Below are 17,763 nucleotides of genomic sequence, written 5' to 3'. Positions count from 1 at the left end.
AAAAAAGGAAACAACTATTTTTAAAGATTTTTATTCATTTATTTGACAGAGAGAGTGAGCACAAGCAAGGAGAGCAGCAGGAGGAGGGAGAAGCAGGCTTCTTGCTGAGCAGGAAGCCAGACTCAGGACTCAATCCCAGGGCTCTGGGATCATGACCAGAGCTGAAGGCAGACGCTTAACCAACTGAGCTACTCAGGCACCCCCAAGAAACAACTAGCTTTAAAAAAATTATTGAATTCATGAGTTAATTCTAGAAGGCAGAAACACAGTAAAAAAATATTACCACCATTAATACCCTTTCTTCAAAGGGACATCTGAAATAAAAAACTGCCTATGTAAGATTAATCTTTGAGAGGTCAGTGCTCACCATTCTATGGGCTTGGACAAAGACTTCTCATTGCTGTATATATGAGAGCTATTTTTTTTTTTTTAAGATTTTATTTATTTATTCATGAAAGACACAGAGAGAGGCAGAGACACAGGCAGAGGGAGAAGCAGGCTCCCTGAAGGGAAGCTGATGGGGAACTCAATCCCGGGTCTCCAGGATCACGCCCTTAGCCGAAGGCAGATGCTCAACCCCTGAGCCACCCGGGGGCCCCTAGAAGAGCTATTTCTTCACCAAGACTGGGAGAGACTTTTGTCTGTCTAGTTACAACAATCATTCTTCTCTGCTTTTATTTCACCTACCACTTACTCGGCTTTCAGAGGAAATTTGGCTTTCTTTTTCAGATTACAACAAACTTTTTGTCTCCTGCAAACTTACAATTCTGTCTACTGTGTATGTTGCTTCTACAATAATCATAACTAAAAACAAACAGATTTCTTGCAGTTTGTACTGTTTCCTTACTGTCTAATTTAAGGACTAGAGAGTCAATTTCGTAGCCTGAGTCTTCTAGAGATCAGTCTCTTTAGTTGACACTTTTTCAGTAGTTTCTCCTCCAAATTCCTCAAGCACTGACATATCAAAAAACTAAATCATTGTTATACTTAATTTTGTAAGACATTATTGCTAACTTAAGATACACAATAGTAAGCAGAGTAGCACACCAGCAGCTTGCTGGGCCCATTAAATACACAGTAATATAAAACACAAAAGCTGTTCTTCCAGGCAATATTTATCATGGCAAAAACTGGCAACAACTTACATGTTTCCTAATAGAAAAATAATTAACTTATGAGAGGTCCTTATATATATTTTTTAAGATTTTATTTATTTATTTAAAAAATAGAGCACAAGCAGGAGGAGAGGCAAGCAAAGGGACAGGGAGAAGCAAACTTGGGATTTGATCCCAGGACCCCGGGTTCATGACCTGAGCCGAAGGCAGATGCTCAACCGACTAAGACACCCAGGTGCCCCAAAGGTCCCTATAGCTTCACTGTGTATACGTTTAAATCTTTTAAGAACGTGGGATTTGAAAAAAAATCTGTAATGTTGCATCAAAAAAAAACCAAGAGACAAAATAACGTAACAGGATTTCAACTATTAAAATGTGACTAATGAGAGTAGGTGGCTGGCTTAGTAGGGCATGTGACCCTTCATCTGGGGGTTCTGAGTTTGAACCCCACGTTGTATATAGAGCCTACTTTAAAAAAAATGTGGCTGGTGAAATATCTAGATTATGCTTAATTTTTACTCCATAATTTATACTTTTCTGTATTTAAAAAAAAAAAGGCCTAAATTTTTCAAAACGAAGAATGTAGTCATTGCCAAATTACTTCCACTATTACTACTAACACTATCTAGTCTACCTTAATGCTTTGGCTAGCCAAAGATGCAGAGAAACCTTTTGTGCCTAATCATCTACCAAGGGAAAGTGTGACCTTCATCAGGAAGTCCAGCCAACAGGACTCCTGCTGAGAACAGACTAAGCAGCAGAGAAGGGTTTTTTTTGTTGTTTTTTAGTAAGAAATATGAGATCCTGGCAACTTCCTGCACTGCCTCTTTGTATACATCTCTACTGCACTTAATTCTTGTTAATATTTGCTTAAAAAAGTAAAAACAGTATCTAATACACGCAGGGTTTACCAAGTGCCACTGTCCTAAATACCTGTATTATATAATTTATATCACAAAACATACCTCAAAGCCATCTACTTCTCTCCATCTTCATTGCAACCAGGGCCTAGCAACAGTCTTGTTTGCCTAGATAACTCCCAAGGTCTCCAATTCACTCTCTCCGTTCCAATCCATTCTCCATATAGTCAGACTGGTATTTTAAAAATATTGCCCCTTTTTTAACCCTATGACCTAAAGGGCTGCGATGCCTCTCAAACTTCACCTCATACCCTACACTCCCCTTACCCCAGCCACAGCAGTTTTCTCTTCTGCTCCTGAATACTACTAGTCTGATTTTTAGGGTTCCTACTTGCTCTACCTGGCTTGCTCATTTTAATTTTTCAAGCCTTGAGTCAGTCACTGCTCCTCAGTATATCTAATAAAATGGCCTCTGCTAGTTACTTTCTAACCCATCCCCCTATTTACTACTCTTACAGCACTTAGACAGGTTTTCTCATTCCTAGCGTCTGCCCAAAAAACACGGATATGGTCTGTCTTGTTCAGCACCACAGCACCAACAACAATGTCTAGCACCTCCTTGCTGAAAAGTTATGAAGCACATGGTATGGTCAGGATCCTTTTGTGGTTAAAAATCCTGTCATTAACTTGAACTACATAGAACCACGCTATCTGCCTGTCAGAATGACCTTTTATTGCTAGTTATGGGGGGTGGGGGAGGCACAACAAAACAAAATTTTCAAATTAGAGACAAGAATAAAAATACAAAAATTTAGTTTCTTTTTACTTAAAAGTACACTTCTATTAACCTCAGATTTAAGCAAAAGCATGCATCTGTTAATTTGGTATGCTATACTTAAAGGAGCATCCTTCCATTTCAAGTTTTTGCCAAATGAGGTAAGGCATAAATATATGAAAAATAAGTGCTCTATGCAAAAATCAGAGGAACTTAAAAAGGAAGTATTTACTATAGAAACTAAGTCACATTTTCATCATTTAAAAGGATTGTTTATCATAGATCAACTGAAAAACACAAAGTTAATTTTCTAGAGAAACTTAGTTACTATCACAGTATATATTCTTACTGTGCTTTGTTTCTAGTTTTACCTTATAATGGAATTTTCCCATGTCACTATTCTTCTAAATTGATTTTTTTAATATGACATATATCACCAACTCATAATAAAGGCAACATATTTCCATTTCCAACTCTGCATGACTATGTTATCAATTCATTACTACTAAGAATGAACTTGTGCACACATTGTAATACCTGATTATTTCTTTATAGAACTTTAAATAGAATCACGTGGTGGGGGTGGATGGGGGGGACCTGGGTAGTTTAGTCTGTTAAAGAGTCTGCCTTCTGCTCCCAGGGTCCTGGGGCTGAGCCCCACCTAGGGCTCTGCAGGGAGTTCTGCTTCTCCCTCTCCCTTTGCTCCTCTCCCTCCCCCACACCACTGCTGACAGGCTCTCACTCAAATAAATAAAATCTTAAAAAAAAAAAAAAAAAGTACAATCACTGGTCAGAAAGTATAAACCTTTGAATTTCTTTTCATAAAAGAATAACTGACCTCCAAAACACTGTATGTCCCAATCAATAGCAAGAGTTCCTGCTTTCCTGCACCCTCAGCAGGAGGTATCATGAAAAACTTAGCCCCTGTGAGACAGGCAATGAGTAGCAAATCCTTAAACTTGTATTTCTATGCATATTGATAAGTATGGTACATTTTTACATTTTCATTGGCCACCTGAACTCCTTTATGAATTCATTCATTTCCTTCACCCACTTTTTTTTTTACTGGAAGATACAGTGGTTTGTAAAAATTCTTCATAAATTAGGGATACTAACTTCATAACTGCACTGTTCAATACGGGAGTCACTGTTCACTGAACACTTGAAATGTGGCTATTAAAAAGTGCTAAGTGTAAAATACACAGACTTCGAAGATTTAGTACAAAAAGATAATGCAAGTATCTCAATTTTGATTATGTAGTATTTTGAATTTATTGAATAAAACATTAAAATCAACTATCTGTTTTGACTGTTTCACATATGGCTGTCAGACAACTCAAGATTATATATACATGGGTCACCTTATCTTACTTCTGGATAGTGTGGCTCTAGAACACGATTTTCCTTTTTACCTTTAAACTGAGCTTTCGGTGTATAGGCATTTCTTATTTTTAAGTACGCAGATAAAGCAATTCTTTCCCTTAAGGTTTCCTTCTCTGCTTATTCTTTGTAATTTTACCCACCCCCGGTGGTATTTTAGAATACAGGAATTTTAGAAGCATAAATTTTATTTCTTGACAAAGAAAAACATGTTTTTAGATTTTTTTCCCCAAAGTTCTTCAAATGTCCTTTTCTTCTTTCTTACATGCGTTTGATTTAAATAGTACCATTTTTCTAAATGTTTTTTTAAATTTTACCATAATGACCGCCCTTTTAGCATATGTGCTGCGGAAGTGAGCACGATGACCGCCCTTTTAAAAACTGTTTCAGAAAAAAATAAATAAATAAATAAAATAAAAAATAAAAATAAAAACTGTTTCGGGGGGATCCCTGGGTGGCGCAGCGGTTTGGCGCCTGCCTTTGGCCCAGGGTGTGATCCTGGAGACCCGGGATCAAATCCCACATCGGGCTCCTGGTGCATGGAGCCTGCTTCTCCCTCTGCCTGTGTGTCTCTGCCTCTCTCTCTCTGCCTCTCTCTCTATATATCATAAATAAATAAAAATTTAAAAAAAAAAAAAACGTTTCAGTTATTATTGGAACTAAATTTTCACAAAGAAGGTTATTTTTAAAACCTACTATCTGCTCAGTGTGAAAACACGTTTTTAATTTTCTGATAAACATTCCAAAGAACTCTGCAAAGTCATTCTGACTGAAGCAATAGGTACTTACTATCTGTGGTTCACAGAAGAGCAACACAAAGAGCACTTAATTTTCAGCATGAGGACAGCTACAGAGAACAGGAATTACAAATTTCACTACTTCAAGTCCCTTCTACCAACTTAGAAGGCAGCTTAGCCAATACACCTAATTTAAGTGTAAAATGCCAAAATTGCTTGGTCAATCGAATCAACTACACTAGAAGGTTTACTTGGGGATTCTGGAGTACGGTATAATCAGAAGATTCATTTTGCTCCTAAGAGAACCAGCTATACTACCAATACAGAAAAAGTCAACTTTTCTGTCCCCACTAAAAAGCCCCCAGAACACGATGTTAAAAGTAACCCTGCTGAAATTTTAAGAGCCAATCTTTACATTTACTGCAAATTAAAGATACTAATATATTCCGAATCGTCTGCACAGCACAGGCATCGCTGTGGCCTACGTTACCTGTACACCTGAAGCTCTGGGACTACAAGCTCTAACTTCTAACGCCAGGCCACAAACACGCTACCGATTTTTTTTTTTCAAACGTGAGTTTCTGGGAAACATTCCTGTACAGAGTCTGCATGCTCAAGAATCTGAGGAATTAGACCAGGGGTGGATTTGGTTCTGTGTTCTTCCCTCAGTTCTCCACGAGTCAAACTGCAGGATGCTGAGCTACAGCATTAACGTAGGTAAGCCCACTGGAAACAGGCTCAAGGCTATTTTGGAAACCGTGGGGCAACTTAAATTTGAGTCCAAAAACAAAAAAAACAAAAAAAACACAGTAGTGGGGGATCCCTGGGTGGCTCAGCGGTTGAGTGCCTGCCTTCAGCCCAGGGCATGACCCAGGGTCCTGGGATGGAGTCCCACATCGGGCTCCCTGCATGGAGCCTGCTCCTCCCTCTGCCTGGGTCTTTGCCTCTCTCTTTGTGTCTTGTTAACAAATAAGTAAGATCATTAAAAAAAAAAAAAAGTAGTGAAGGAGAGGGATAAAAACCCTCATCAAGCACCATTTTTGGGGTTACAGCTCCGGGACACAGGTTTTCACCTAAAAGACTGTTCGTGGAACTGAAGTTAGCTCTGCGGCTGCAGGACCCAAAGCCAGGGTCACTCAGGGGCTCTCGGAGCGTCACGTCCTCATACTTAAGGATGATTCATAAACGGTGAGTGGTGTCCCATCCCTCCATCCCTCCCATCCCATCCCATCTCTCTCTCCCTCCCTCCCTCCTTCCCTCCCTCCCTACCCCCATTCCTCCCTCCTTCCCTCCCTCCCTCCCTCCATCCCATCCTCCCCTCCCTCCCAACCCTCCGTCCCTCTATCCCAACCCTTCCTTCCTCCCATCCATCCCTCCCTCCCTCCCTCTCTCCATCTTTTTAGGAAACTTAAGGAAGCTGGGAATACGGGAACCGGGGCCGGGCGGTCCGCGAAGGGGAAGAGAGGGGGGCGGGGGCCCGGCACCGGGAGCCGCTCAGTGAGGCCGGAGGGAGGGCCCCGCGCCGCGCACGCTGCGTCCCTCGGCCCCTCGGCCCCTCGGCGGCCGCTCAGGACGCCGCCCGCCCGGGACTCGCCGGGGTTCCGGGGTCGGGGAGGGCGGCGGGAGCGGCCGACGCGCGGACACTCACCCGGGCGTTCGCGGCAGCCGCGCAGACGGAGCCGGCACACGGACGACCAGCTACAGCCGCGGGCCGCGGCGGCGGCGGCCAAGCCCGGCAACATCGTCGCGGCCCGCGGGCCCCCAGCCGGACGCCGCCTCCTGCCTCCGCGACCCGCGCGGCCCCGCGGACTCCATAGACCGGCGCCCACCGACGCTCTCGCCTGCGCCGCCGCGGGCGGCCTCCGCGACCCGGAAGCAATAACTCCGTTTATGGGCGCCGGCGCGCAGGCGGCGGAAGTGACGCAGGGACGCGGAGCGCGACTCGAGCGGCCGGGTCTCCGCGGGGCGGGGCCGATGACGGGGCGGGGCCAGAGCGGGGGCGGGGCCAGAGCGGGGGCGGGGCCAGCCCGGCTTGGTTCCGCCCTCTCGTCTGAGCCCCGCACCTGTAGCTCTGCGCGTCGCTGGGAATTCGTCCTCCAGGCTGTTCGCACCTGGGCAGCCGGAAGCTCTGGGGGAAGGGACAGCTTCTCCCCGCGTCTGCCGCCTCCTGGCTGCTTGCTGAGCCCCCCTGCGAGAGGTGGGAGGAAGGTGGGAGGAAGGATGGGGAGGAAGATGGGGAGGAAGGATGGGGAGGAAGGATGGGGAGGAAGGATGGGGAGGAAGATGGGGAGGAAGGTGGGAGGAAGGTGGGGAGGAAAGTGGGAGGAAGGATGGGGAGGAAGGTGGGAGGAAGGATGGGGAGGAAGGTGGGAGGAAGGTGGGGAGGAAGGTGGGAGGAAGGTGGGGAGGAAGGTGGGAGGAAGGTGGGGAGGAAGGTGGGGAGGAAGGTGGGGAGGAAAGTGGGAGGAAGGATGGGGAGGAAGGTGGGAGGAAGGATGGGGAGGAAGGTGGGGAGGAAAGTGGGAGGAAGGATGGGGAGGAAGGTGGGAGGAAGGATGGGGAGGAAGGTGGGAGGAAGGATGGGGAGGAAGGTGGGGAGGAAAGTGGGAGGAAGGATGGGGAGGAAGGTGGGAGGAAGGATGGGGAGGAAGGTGGGAGGAAGGATGGGGAGGAAGGTGGGAGGAAGGTGGGGAGGAAGGTGGGAGGAAGGATGGGGAGGAAGGTGGGAGGAAGGATGGGGAGGAAGGTGGGAGGAAGGATGGGGAGGAAGGTGGGAGGAAGGTGGGGAGGAAGGTGGGAGGAAGGATGGGGAGGAAGGTGGGAGGAAGGATGGGGAGGAAGGTGGGGAGGAAGTGGGAGGAAGGATGGGGAGGAAGGTGGGAGGAAGGATGGGGAGGAAGGTGGGAGGAAGGATGGGGAGGAAGGTGGGAGGAAGGTGGGGAGGAAGGTGGGAGGAAGGATGGGGAGGAAGGTGGGAGGAAGGATGGGGAGGAAGGTGGGAGGAAGGATGGGGAGGAAGGTGGAGGAAGGTGGGGAGGAAGGTGGGAGGAAGGATGGGGAGGAAGGTGGGGAGGAAGGTGGGGAGGAAGGTGGGAGGAAGGATGGGGAGGAAGGTGGGAGGAAGGATGGGGAGGAAGGTGGGAGGAAGGATGGGGAGGAAGGTGGGAGGAAGGTGGGGAGGAAGGATGGGGAGGAAGGTGGGAGAAGGTGGGGAGGAAGGTGGGAGGAAGGATGGGGAGGAAGGTGGGAGGAGGGATGGGGAGGAAGGTGGGAGGAAGGATGGGGAGGAAGGTGGGAGGAAGGTGGGAGGAAGGTGGGGAGGACGGTGGGAGGAAGGAAGGAGAGGAAGGATGGGGAGGAAGGTGGGAGGAAGGAGGGAGAGGAAGGATGGGGAGGAAGGATGGGGAGGAAGGTGGGAGGAAGGTGGGGAGGACGGTGGGAAGGAAGGAAGGAGAGGAAGGATGGGGAGGAAGGAGGGAGAGGAAGGATGGGGAGGAAGGATGGGGAGGAAGGTGGGAGGAAGGATGGGGAGGAAGGTGGGAAGAAGGTGGGGAGGACGGTGGGGAGGAAGGAGGGAGAGGAAGGATGGGGAGGAAGGTGGGAGGAAGGATGGGGAGGAAGGTGGGAGGAAGGATGGGGAGGAAGGGGGAGGAAGGATGGGGAGGAAGGTGGGGAGGAAGTTGGGAAGAAAGTGGGGAGGAAGGGGTCTGGTGCCCAGGGTCTGCATTGGGCGGGGGCCCCGGGTCCTGGGGCTCACACGGGGCTGAGCGCAGGCAGGCGACAGCGCAACCCGGACCTGCCTGGCTGTGCACCGCACGCTGGTGGTGGTGCTGCTCTCCGATAACGCTTATCACTGTTTGAAATCATCCATGTATTTATCCTTGGATTTTCTGCCCCTCAGAATAAAAAATAAGCATCCGGATGCTGGAATCTCAGGCTATATCCATCGCTGCTCCAAAGGGGTAAATACACTCAGCGGAATGCATGGTGGGTTTTTGTTTTTCTTTTTTCTTTTTTTTTTTAAGATTTTATTTATTTATTTGAGAGATCGAGCACATGTGAAGGGGAAGGTCGAGGGAGAAGCAGATGCCCTGCAGAGCAAGGAGCCTGACACGGGGCTCGACCCCAGGACCCCGGGATCACCCCTGAGCCGAAGGCAGACGCGCAACCAACCGAGCCCCCCAGGCCAACCCGGTGGCTTGTTTTGAAATAAATCTGAGCAGCTTAACTGTGCCACTACACAATAGCTATTTCAGAAGGAAATAAATTAGCATGCTCCTAATTTTGAGTCAACAGTCTTTTATGCTGATGGAGATCACCAGGTTAGTGACATCATAGTGATGAAATTATAAGAATGGTAAACAAATTTAACCTCTACGAATAACACAGGTTAAAATACTAAATGGTCAGGGCACCTGGGTGGCTGAGTCAGCTAAGCGTCTCCCTCTGGATTTCAGCTGAAGTCCTGATCTCTGCGTGGTTGGGGTGGAGCCCCACCTGCAGCCCTGCCCCTCTGCTGCTCCCCCTGTTCTGCAGCGCTCTCTCTCCCTCTCTCTCAAATAAATAAAATCTCTTTTAGAAAATAAAATAGGGGATCCCTGGGTGGCTCAGCCGTTTGGTGCCTGCCTTCGGCCACAGCATGATCCTGAAGTCCTGGATCGAGTCCCACATCGGGCTCCCTGCATGGAGTCTGCCCTCTCTCTCTCTCTCTCTCTCATGAATAAATAAATAAAATTATTAAATAAATAAATAAAAATAAAAAATAAAATAAGGGGCACCTGGGTGGCTCAGTGGTTGAGCATTTCAGTGGTTAACAATCCCAGGGTCCACGGTTCAAGTCCTGCATCTGGCTCCCTGGAGGGAACCTGGTCCTCCCTCTCCCTATACGTCTGCCTCTCTCTGTCTCATGAATAAATAAATTTGTTTAATCTTTAAAAATATTAAAAATAAACTCACCACTTATTTCCCTTCCTTCTCTTAAAAAAATTAAGTGGACATTTTAAAATGTGCCATAAATATTCATAACCTCAAGATTACTTAAATGTCTGAATTACAGGAAAGTTCTTAATCTCTTCCTTGTAAATAGATCTTAACAGAAATTCAACTCTGTAATATAAAATACAAAGAAAAATAAAATACAAAGAAGCTTAGCTCTAATTCTACGTTGATATCCACTAACCTTCACTACAGTACTTACGTGCTCTGGATTCCTAAAGTAGCCCCTGGTTTCTTAACGTGGATACTGTATTCATTTTGATAAAACCTCCAGAAGCCTTGACGTGCCAAATAAATTTGAGGAATAAAGCGGATCACGCTGTGTTACCTCGTTTAACCCTAATGATGCTCTATCAGATAATAAGGTCGCCATGGACTTGGATGAAAACACCGCAGCTGTCTTAGTGTGTAAAGCCATATCGTCATTATATACGTACCTGTCCTGCTGGACAGTCCAGAATTTCCCCAAGTGCTGAAAATTGAGGCAATGTCGGTTTTAGAGTTCCTCAGGAGAATTTCCTTTGACCCTAAAATCTTTGAGAAATCCCATCCTTCCCAAGAGATTTTGCCTTGCTGCTCCATTTCAGACACACTCAGCAGCTGCCTATGTGTACTCAGTGGGTAAAATTCCAATATCGTGGAGCTTATTTTCTATAAGAGGAGACCGAAAATTTAAAAATAAACACGTAATTTCAAATAGTGATGTTGTTATGGGCAGTCGCAGAGCGTGGGACTCTTGATCCTGGCGTTGTGACTTTAAGCCCCATGTTTGGGGTTCAGTTTACTTTAAAATGGTATTATCGGTAATAATATTATTTACTTATTGCCACACCCTCTATGTGCAGTATCTCATTCATGACGCCTAACCAAGTTACAGATGAGGAAACTAAGGCAGGGATCTTGCTTTTAACCACCACACTTCACTTTCTAAGTCTGTGGATTTTATCCTTCGGAAGAAAATACAAGGTCTTTCCAAAGATTTGAATGACAACATTGTCTTTCGTTTCCTGAAATGTAGGTCAAGAGAGGGTGGCCCTAGATTTTTTAATGTAGATCAACATGACATTGACATTGCATTTCAAAAAAACAGAGTTTCATAAGGATTTGTGATACAAATAGATGCCTAAATATAGATAATGGTTAGGTCAGAGAGCTGGAAATAGAAGGCGGAAGGAGCCAAGGGTCATTTGATTATTAGCAGGCACCACACCTGCAAGGCTTTCCATGAACTCTGAAGAAGTTCCTACACCTTTCAGGAATTTGCTTCTGTAATTGAGCTTGGTTTCACCTTGGCTATTACTTTGGGAACATAGGGATTCCGATCATGGGACAAATTTGGCCATTTATTTGGAAAATTGACTCCGATGGTGCATTGCAAGATAAAGTGAGTGGTGCTATCATGAGGGATACTAAGAGCACTAATTTTGAGCGCGTATATTTGTGGGTGCCAGGCTGCCTTCTGCATGCAGGATGGGGGGGCGGAGGGAGCTTGCCCACCTAAGCACTTAAAAAGGAAGTGGCTTACACGTGGATACAAGGGAGACCTTCCGGCCACGACAAGAGGGTCAGTGACAAGAGGGTCAGTGCGTGCTGCACTGCGGGCACGGTCGGAAGCAAGGTGGGGCAGCCCAGATAGATTTTGCGTATGCAGGCAAACGAGGGGCAGCCAGGGGGGCTCAGCAGTTTAGCACTGCCTTCCGCCCGGGGCGTGACCCCAGGGACCCGGGATCGAGTCCTGCGTTGGGCTCCCCACAGGGAGCCTGCTTCTCCCTCTGCCTGGGTCTCTGCCTCTCTCTCTCTGTGTCTCTAATGAAAAAATAAATAAAATCTATGAAAGAAAGAAAGGAAGAAAGAAAAGAAAGAAAGAAAAAGAAACTGAAAAGTGAAGCTGATGCAGTGTCCGAGCTAATCCTCCTGTCCACTTGTCAGCTGTTGAGTGGTTTTCCCAAGACCTCTTGGCCAGGACGGGCTGGATAGAACACGGAATCAGACACGGGTCCTCTGACTCCAAATCCGTGTGTGTGAGCATGGGGTGCACTGGGGAGAGGCAGAGGTTGCTTGTTCTGATGGGTTTTCTCTTGTTCCTCGATCACAATTATTATGTGAAATAACTATATAGTATCCGCACCTGCATTCGACAGGTACACTCTTTGCCGCTTCCATCCAGAAATAAAAAAAACGAGTTCTCCGATGACGACCATCTTCCTGGGTCCCAGCTGCCTTATCCATCTTCACTTCCCCAAGAGTAACCCCTTCTGCAATTCACTTTGTAAGTTGGGGGGGAACTTCCTAGGTGAACTTCTATATACACGCATCTGCCACCATGTGGCCCTGGTCCTTAGACGCCAGCGATCCGGGCATTACAAGCATTACAGCTGGGGAAACCAGAAGCTCCTCCTCCAGCCACCACCCTCCCGCCCCTCGAGGTCGCAGGTTCCTGCTCCTGAGCACGTCGACTGGCCTTCCCTGTTCTGGGACTTGATGTGCGTGAACTGTGCGCTGAGTCCTTCCTAGATGGCTCATGCGAAAGAGTCACTTCCTTACCGGCTATGTTCGTGGGACTCGTACAGATCCCACAATGTACCCCTTTCACTGCAGACCAGCATCTGGGTAGTTTCAGTTTGGAGCCACTTACCACAGCTTACCGCAGCCCGGGGTGGGGGTGGGGGGCTGTCGCATGGACAGAGGCCGCCCCCAGCACGCAGACCCCCAGCGTTAGCGGGTACCGCAGTTTCCCACAGCAGCTGCACCAACATACACACTCCCGACGCGGTGTGTCGGAGTCCTGCTCCCTCGCGACTGTACCGACACGTGCTGCTAGCTTTTTTTTAACCTCACGGTAGGTATGGAGTGGCACGAAATTAAGGCTTTAATTTCCACTTCCTAGGGGTTCCTGGCTGGCTCAGTCAGTAAAGCATGTGGCTCTTGATCTCAGGGTCATGAGTTCAAGCCCCACATCGGGCAGGCATGGAGCCTACTCAATTTCCACTTCCTTGGTGATAAATGAAGCCGGATACCTTTTCCAGTACATACTGGCCATTCGGATATATCCTTTTCATATCCTATTCAAGACCCTTACTGCCCACCTTTCTTTCACTTTGTGCCTTTCGTATTGATTTGCAGGATTCTTACCAATATGTGTATTCTGGAAACAGGTCTCTTGTTGGATATATGTTTTATGAATACCACCTTCCACTTGGTGAGACGTCTTACCATTTTTTAGTGGTATCTTTTAGGGAAAGAAAGGAAGTTCTTTTAACTCTTTTTTTAATTTATTTATTTACTTAGGGATCCCTGGGTGGCGCAGTGGTTTGGCGCCTGCCTTTGGCCCAGGGCGCAATCCTGGAGACCCGGGATCGAATCCCACGTCGGGCTCCCGGTGCATGGAGCCTGCTTCTCCCTCTGCCTGTGTCTCTGCCTCTCTCTCTCTCTATCATAAATAATAAATAAATAAATAAAATATTAAAAAAAAATAATTTATTTATTTACTTATTTATTCATGATAGACATAGAGAGAGAAAGAGAGACAGAGACACAGGAGGAGGGAGAAGCAGGCTCCACGCCGGGAGCCCGACGCGGGACTCGATCCCGGGACTCCAGGATCAGGCCTGGGCCAAACCGCTGCGCCACCCAGGGATCCCCAGAAAGGAAGTTCTTAATGTTAAATTATCAATTTGTCTAAACTACCAACTTATTTCACTGAGAGTATCTTTTGTGTTCTATTTTGAAAAACTTGTACTCCTGCCATGGTACTTGCAAAGTTTTGGAGTGTCTTCAAGACCCCATCCCCATTTGGATGTTTGCTTAACTGCCAAGTTTGCTGGCCTATCCCAGTGCCGTGAATTACGGAGGACATGGTAAGCCCTGAGGGAAGACGGCATAGGGAGCAGAGACTGTGCATCCTGACTGATCCTGCAGACCTCAAGTTGGGATCGCGGAGAATAAATGAGACTGACACCTGTAGACTTGTCGCAGAACACCGAAACACAAGGCAATCGGTATGCATGTATCAGGTGAACATACTTCAGCCCTGCAACCAGCAGTCGGCTGATGGATACAGCGCATCTTGCAAAGAACGATCAAAGCATAGGAAGCTGCTTGGGATTGCAGTTCTCCTCAGTTGGGTCTGTTGGGAATCCCCATGTGTCCTCACTGACAAGTAGCTGGATAAGACACAATGACCTGCAGAAAGGGGACAGCAACATATAGAATAACACCCAGTGCTCATCCCGTCAAGTGCCCACCTCAGTGCCTGTCACCCAGTTGGCAAATTGAACACCAATAAACAATTTATAAAAAAAAAAAAAAAAGAAAGAAAGAAAGAAAGGGGACAGCAACTTTACCACATTCACGCGTTTGAGATCGAGCTCCTGACTCCACCATCAGAAGAGCAAGTACGTGGAAGAGAATGGCGTGTGGAGAGTGAGCTTGAGCCATGGGTCCAGTCGACTCTACCCCGGAGGGGTGTGCGTGTTTTTAAATGACATATGAGATTAATGCTTTTTTAAAGATTTATTTATTTGAGAGAGAGAGCAAAGTTGGTGGGGGGGTGCGGGGAGAAGAGGGAGAGAAGCAGACTCCCTGCGGAGCATGAAGCCCTACATGGGGCTCAATCCCATGACCCCCAAATCACGACCTGAGCCAAAACCAAGAGTCGGACACTCAACCGACTGAGCCACCCAGACACCTGAGATTAATGTTTTAAAAGAATAGGAAATCTCAGTACATGGAATTAAAGTATTAGTAACCAGGGAGGCTGTTACCTGAAAACAATGAAGTTTGACAAGTACCAAGTGTAGAAAACAGGAAAACTTCATGCTTACGCCTCTGGAGTTGAGATTCTCAAACTAACACGTGCAAACCGTAGAAACTACATAAATGTTTTCACTCTCCTTTAGTCCCTAGGCCCCTTCAGAGAGAGAGCGAGCTACGGTTACGGCTATAAAATCCCTAACGACTGTCAACCCACAGAGACAGCTCTCAATCCACTTTTATTTCTTTTCTAATCAGCTCTCCTTCCCTCTTGATAAACATATACGCAGCTCTTCTAGGAGAAATAAGTATTTCCCCTTAAATGTTGCACAGCTTTGAGCTCCATCCCCCAGAGGCTCACTCAGCCTCCAGAATCCTTTCCCTCTCTCCTAGGGATCTATATGCTCGGCCTCCAGCATTCCCCTTAATCTCTTCATCCACCACCTCCTCCTGATTTTTTTTTAAACATTTTATTTATTTTTTCATGAAAGACACAGAGGAGAGAGAGAGGCAGAGACCCAGGCAGAGGGAGAAGCAGGCCCCATGCATGGAGCCCGACGCAGGACTCGATCCCGGGACTCCAGGATCACGCCCTGGGCCGAAGGCAGGCACTAAACCGCTGAGCCACCCAGGGATCCCCCCCCCCTCTTTTTTTTTAAAGATTCCTCCTCCTGTTTCTCCATAAGTGACCTCGTAGCCCTGCCCCTCTGGCCTGACCATGTGCCAGTTCCATCCATGTCTGAAGCCACTTCCCCACTTCGGCATCGCTGCTGGGAATCAGAGGGATAAACGTGAGCCAGTATTTATCTTCTTGCCTCAAATATCTACTCAAGGGGGATAGGAAGGTAAAAAGATAAACAGGGCCAGAGTCTTGTTTTTTTTATTCCCAGCCTCTCGTGAACCCACCTTCCACCAAATATTTCAGTAGCATGGACGTGCTTCCTTATGCTCCTTTGTTCCTCCCAGCTCTGCTACCCCTTCTCCTAACACGGCCAACAGCCCTTGTCTTCGGGTAGCTTGGTGAAAGTGCCTCTGTCTGGCATCAGTCTCTCTCTCTCTGATTTTTTTTTAAAAGATTTTATTTATTTATTCATGAACGACACAGAGAGAAAGAAGCAGAGACAGAGGCAGAGGGAGAAGCAGGTTCCATGCAGGGAGCCCGACGCGGGACTCGATCCTAGGACTCCAGGATCACGCCCTGGGCCAAAGGCAGGCGCTAAACCACTGCGCCACCCAGGGATTCCCTCTCCCTCTGATTTTTGTGAAATTTTGCACTATTTCCTCGTTCTAAGAATACCCTGTTACTTTTTAGCCATTAAAAAAAAAAAAAAGGTTGAACTGAGCCAATTCTTGTATTTTGGCTAAGCCACATCTGCACACAGCAGCTATGGAGAAACTGAGAAAGGAAGAAAAGAATCCAGCCCCTGCCCTGTCTCCTGGTTAGGAAGGAGCAGACTTTGGGGAAGAGAAGCCAAAGCTCGCTTTGTAACAAGGTGGAAACAAGATGGAACAAGGTCTCCTCACCGCTTGGAGGGCTGAGGCCTAAACTGTGCCCATAAAACGATAAACAAAATGGACCGGGGCTCAGGCTTATTTACAATGAGGAATGAAGCCACCGAAGCATTTCACACTCTTCTTCATACTTAGAAAGAGACCACAAAGGGCAGGAGACCGACCGTTCAAGGAACTGGAGCTAATGGAAGAACTTAGTAAACGGAAAAGAACTAAACGAAGGAGGAAATAAAAAAAATAAGCAGCAAAAATATGTTTTAAAAAGCTCAAAACATTCAGAAAGTGTCAAAAACACAATTACTAACCCCACGCGGCTGGGGCGAATGAAGTGCAGAGGCCAGAGGACAGAAATCACTATTCATTAACCTGCAGTGTGGCCTCTGCCGCGCGTTGTTTCAGCCACTAAACGGGGCGGTCAGGACAGTGACTTCTAAACTTAAACCTCTAATAATGCAGCAGAGTCCCTCCTGTGTCACACTTGCAAACGATAAAAAAAAAAACACAAAGAGGAAGTTTGTGGGGACAGTGGTTAAATGGGGTCAAGACGAGCCCTGGAAGCTAATGTCGTTGAGCTGGGCCGGGCCGCAGGCTGCCCTGACCCAGTGGCGGGATAGGGCGGCCGCGACAGAGGAGGTGCTCGGTGGCCGGTACTGCGCCCTCCCGGTGACCTGCTCCCACGTCCCGGGCCGGCCACCACCGCCACCACCGTCTGGCCAAGAGGCCGCGCTGGCGGGCAGCTCGTCACCCATCAGACGTGCAGCCGCCAGCTGTGCAGGTGACCAAGCTCCCAACAAAACCGGGGGAGGAAAGCACACCCGGAAAGACACGGTTTACCAGCTGCTGTTGGAAGCAAACTCTGCACCCAAGCTGCCGCCCAGCCCCAGGCGCCCTCCCGGCACAGGGCTCTTGCTAGGGCCTGGGGCTCGGCCCCGCCGCTCCGCCACCATGTGCCTGTGACTGTGCCCAACAGCTGAACGACCGCCAACCACGCTGGGGCAGTTTGGGCAATAGTTTATAAAATAGAAGAACTACAAACAAGCAAATTCTCGATTAAACATCAGGTTTCTATCTAAATTCAGGCCTCCTGACATGGAATTTTTTTTTAATGAAATTCTTTTTTAAGCTTGTTCTTTTGTTGTTTGGGGTTTTTTTGTTGTTTTGCTTTTTGTTTCGTTTTTCTTTTTTTTTAGTGATCTCTACACCCACCGTGGGGCTCAAACCCATGACCCCAAGATCAAGAGTTGCAAGCTCTCCCGACTGAGCCGGCCTGATGCCCTGGAATTTTTTTTTTTTTCAAAGATTTTACTTATTTATTCATGAGAGAGAGAGAGACAGAGACAGAGACAGAGAGACAGAGACACAGGCAGAGGGAGAAGCAGGCTCCATGCAGGGAGCCCCACGTGGGCCTCGATCCTGGGTCTCCAGGATCAGACCCTGGGCCAAAGTCAGCGCTAAACCGCTGGGCTGCCCATTTTTTTTTTTTTTTTAATAGTAGAGTTCAGGGCCACTGAAGGACATTTATCATATTTTCTGTCAGCCCAGCATATTTTTAATGTATTTCCAATATCAGGGGAACCTCCCCGCTCGTGGGGTCCACCTTCCCAAGGTAAAAGGAGGCTGGGACTTGCTTTCCCAGG

General features: G+C 47.4%; 2 protein-coding genes across 5 annotated transcripts in view; both read right to left on the bottom strand.

Moving 5' to 3' along the window:
- SLC30A9 (solute carrier family 30 member 9) overlaps positions 1 to 6,694 on the bottom strand; it is an 80,766-nt gene extending 74,072 nt beyond the window's left edge. For 2 of the 4 annotated variants that reach the window (XM_077847869.1, XM_077847871.1), the window contains exon 1: positions 6,516 to 6,693. In XM_077847869.1, coding sequence (XP_077703995.1) covers positions 6,516 to 6,609 — 94 coding nt within the window. In that variant the 5' untranslated portion in view covers positions 6,610 to 6,693. Of the gene's footprint in view, positions 1 to 6,515 lie in introns of all 4 variants that reach the window. The other 2 variants (XM_077847870.1, XM_077847868.1) reach the window with 2 other exon arrangements.
- A 7,153-nt stretch (positions 6,695 to 13,847) lies between these two features.
- Positions 13,848 to 17,763, bottom strand: part of TMEM33 (transmembrane protein 33) — a 38,430-nt gene continuing 34,514 nt past the window's right edge. The window contains exon 8 of the mRNA XM_077847867.1: positions 13,848 to 14,044. Within this exon, the coding sequence (XP_077703993.1) occupies positions 13,942 to 14,044 (103 nt within the window). The 3' untranslated portion in view covers positions 13,848 to 13,941. The remainder of the gene's footprint in view (positions 14,045 to 17,763) is intronic.

This window comes from Canis aureus, chromosome 14 (assembly GCF_053574225.1).
Source record: "Canis aureus isolate CA01 chromosome 14, VMU_Caureus_v.1.0, whole genome shotgun sequence".
NCBI classification, from domain to species: Eukaryota; Metazoa; Chordata; class Mammalia; order Carnivora; family Canidae; genus Canis; species Canis aureus.
This window is presented reverse-complemented; position numbering and strand designations above follow the sequence as displayed.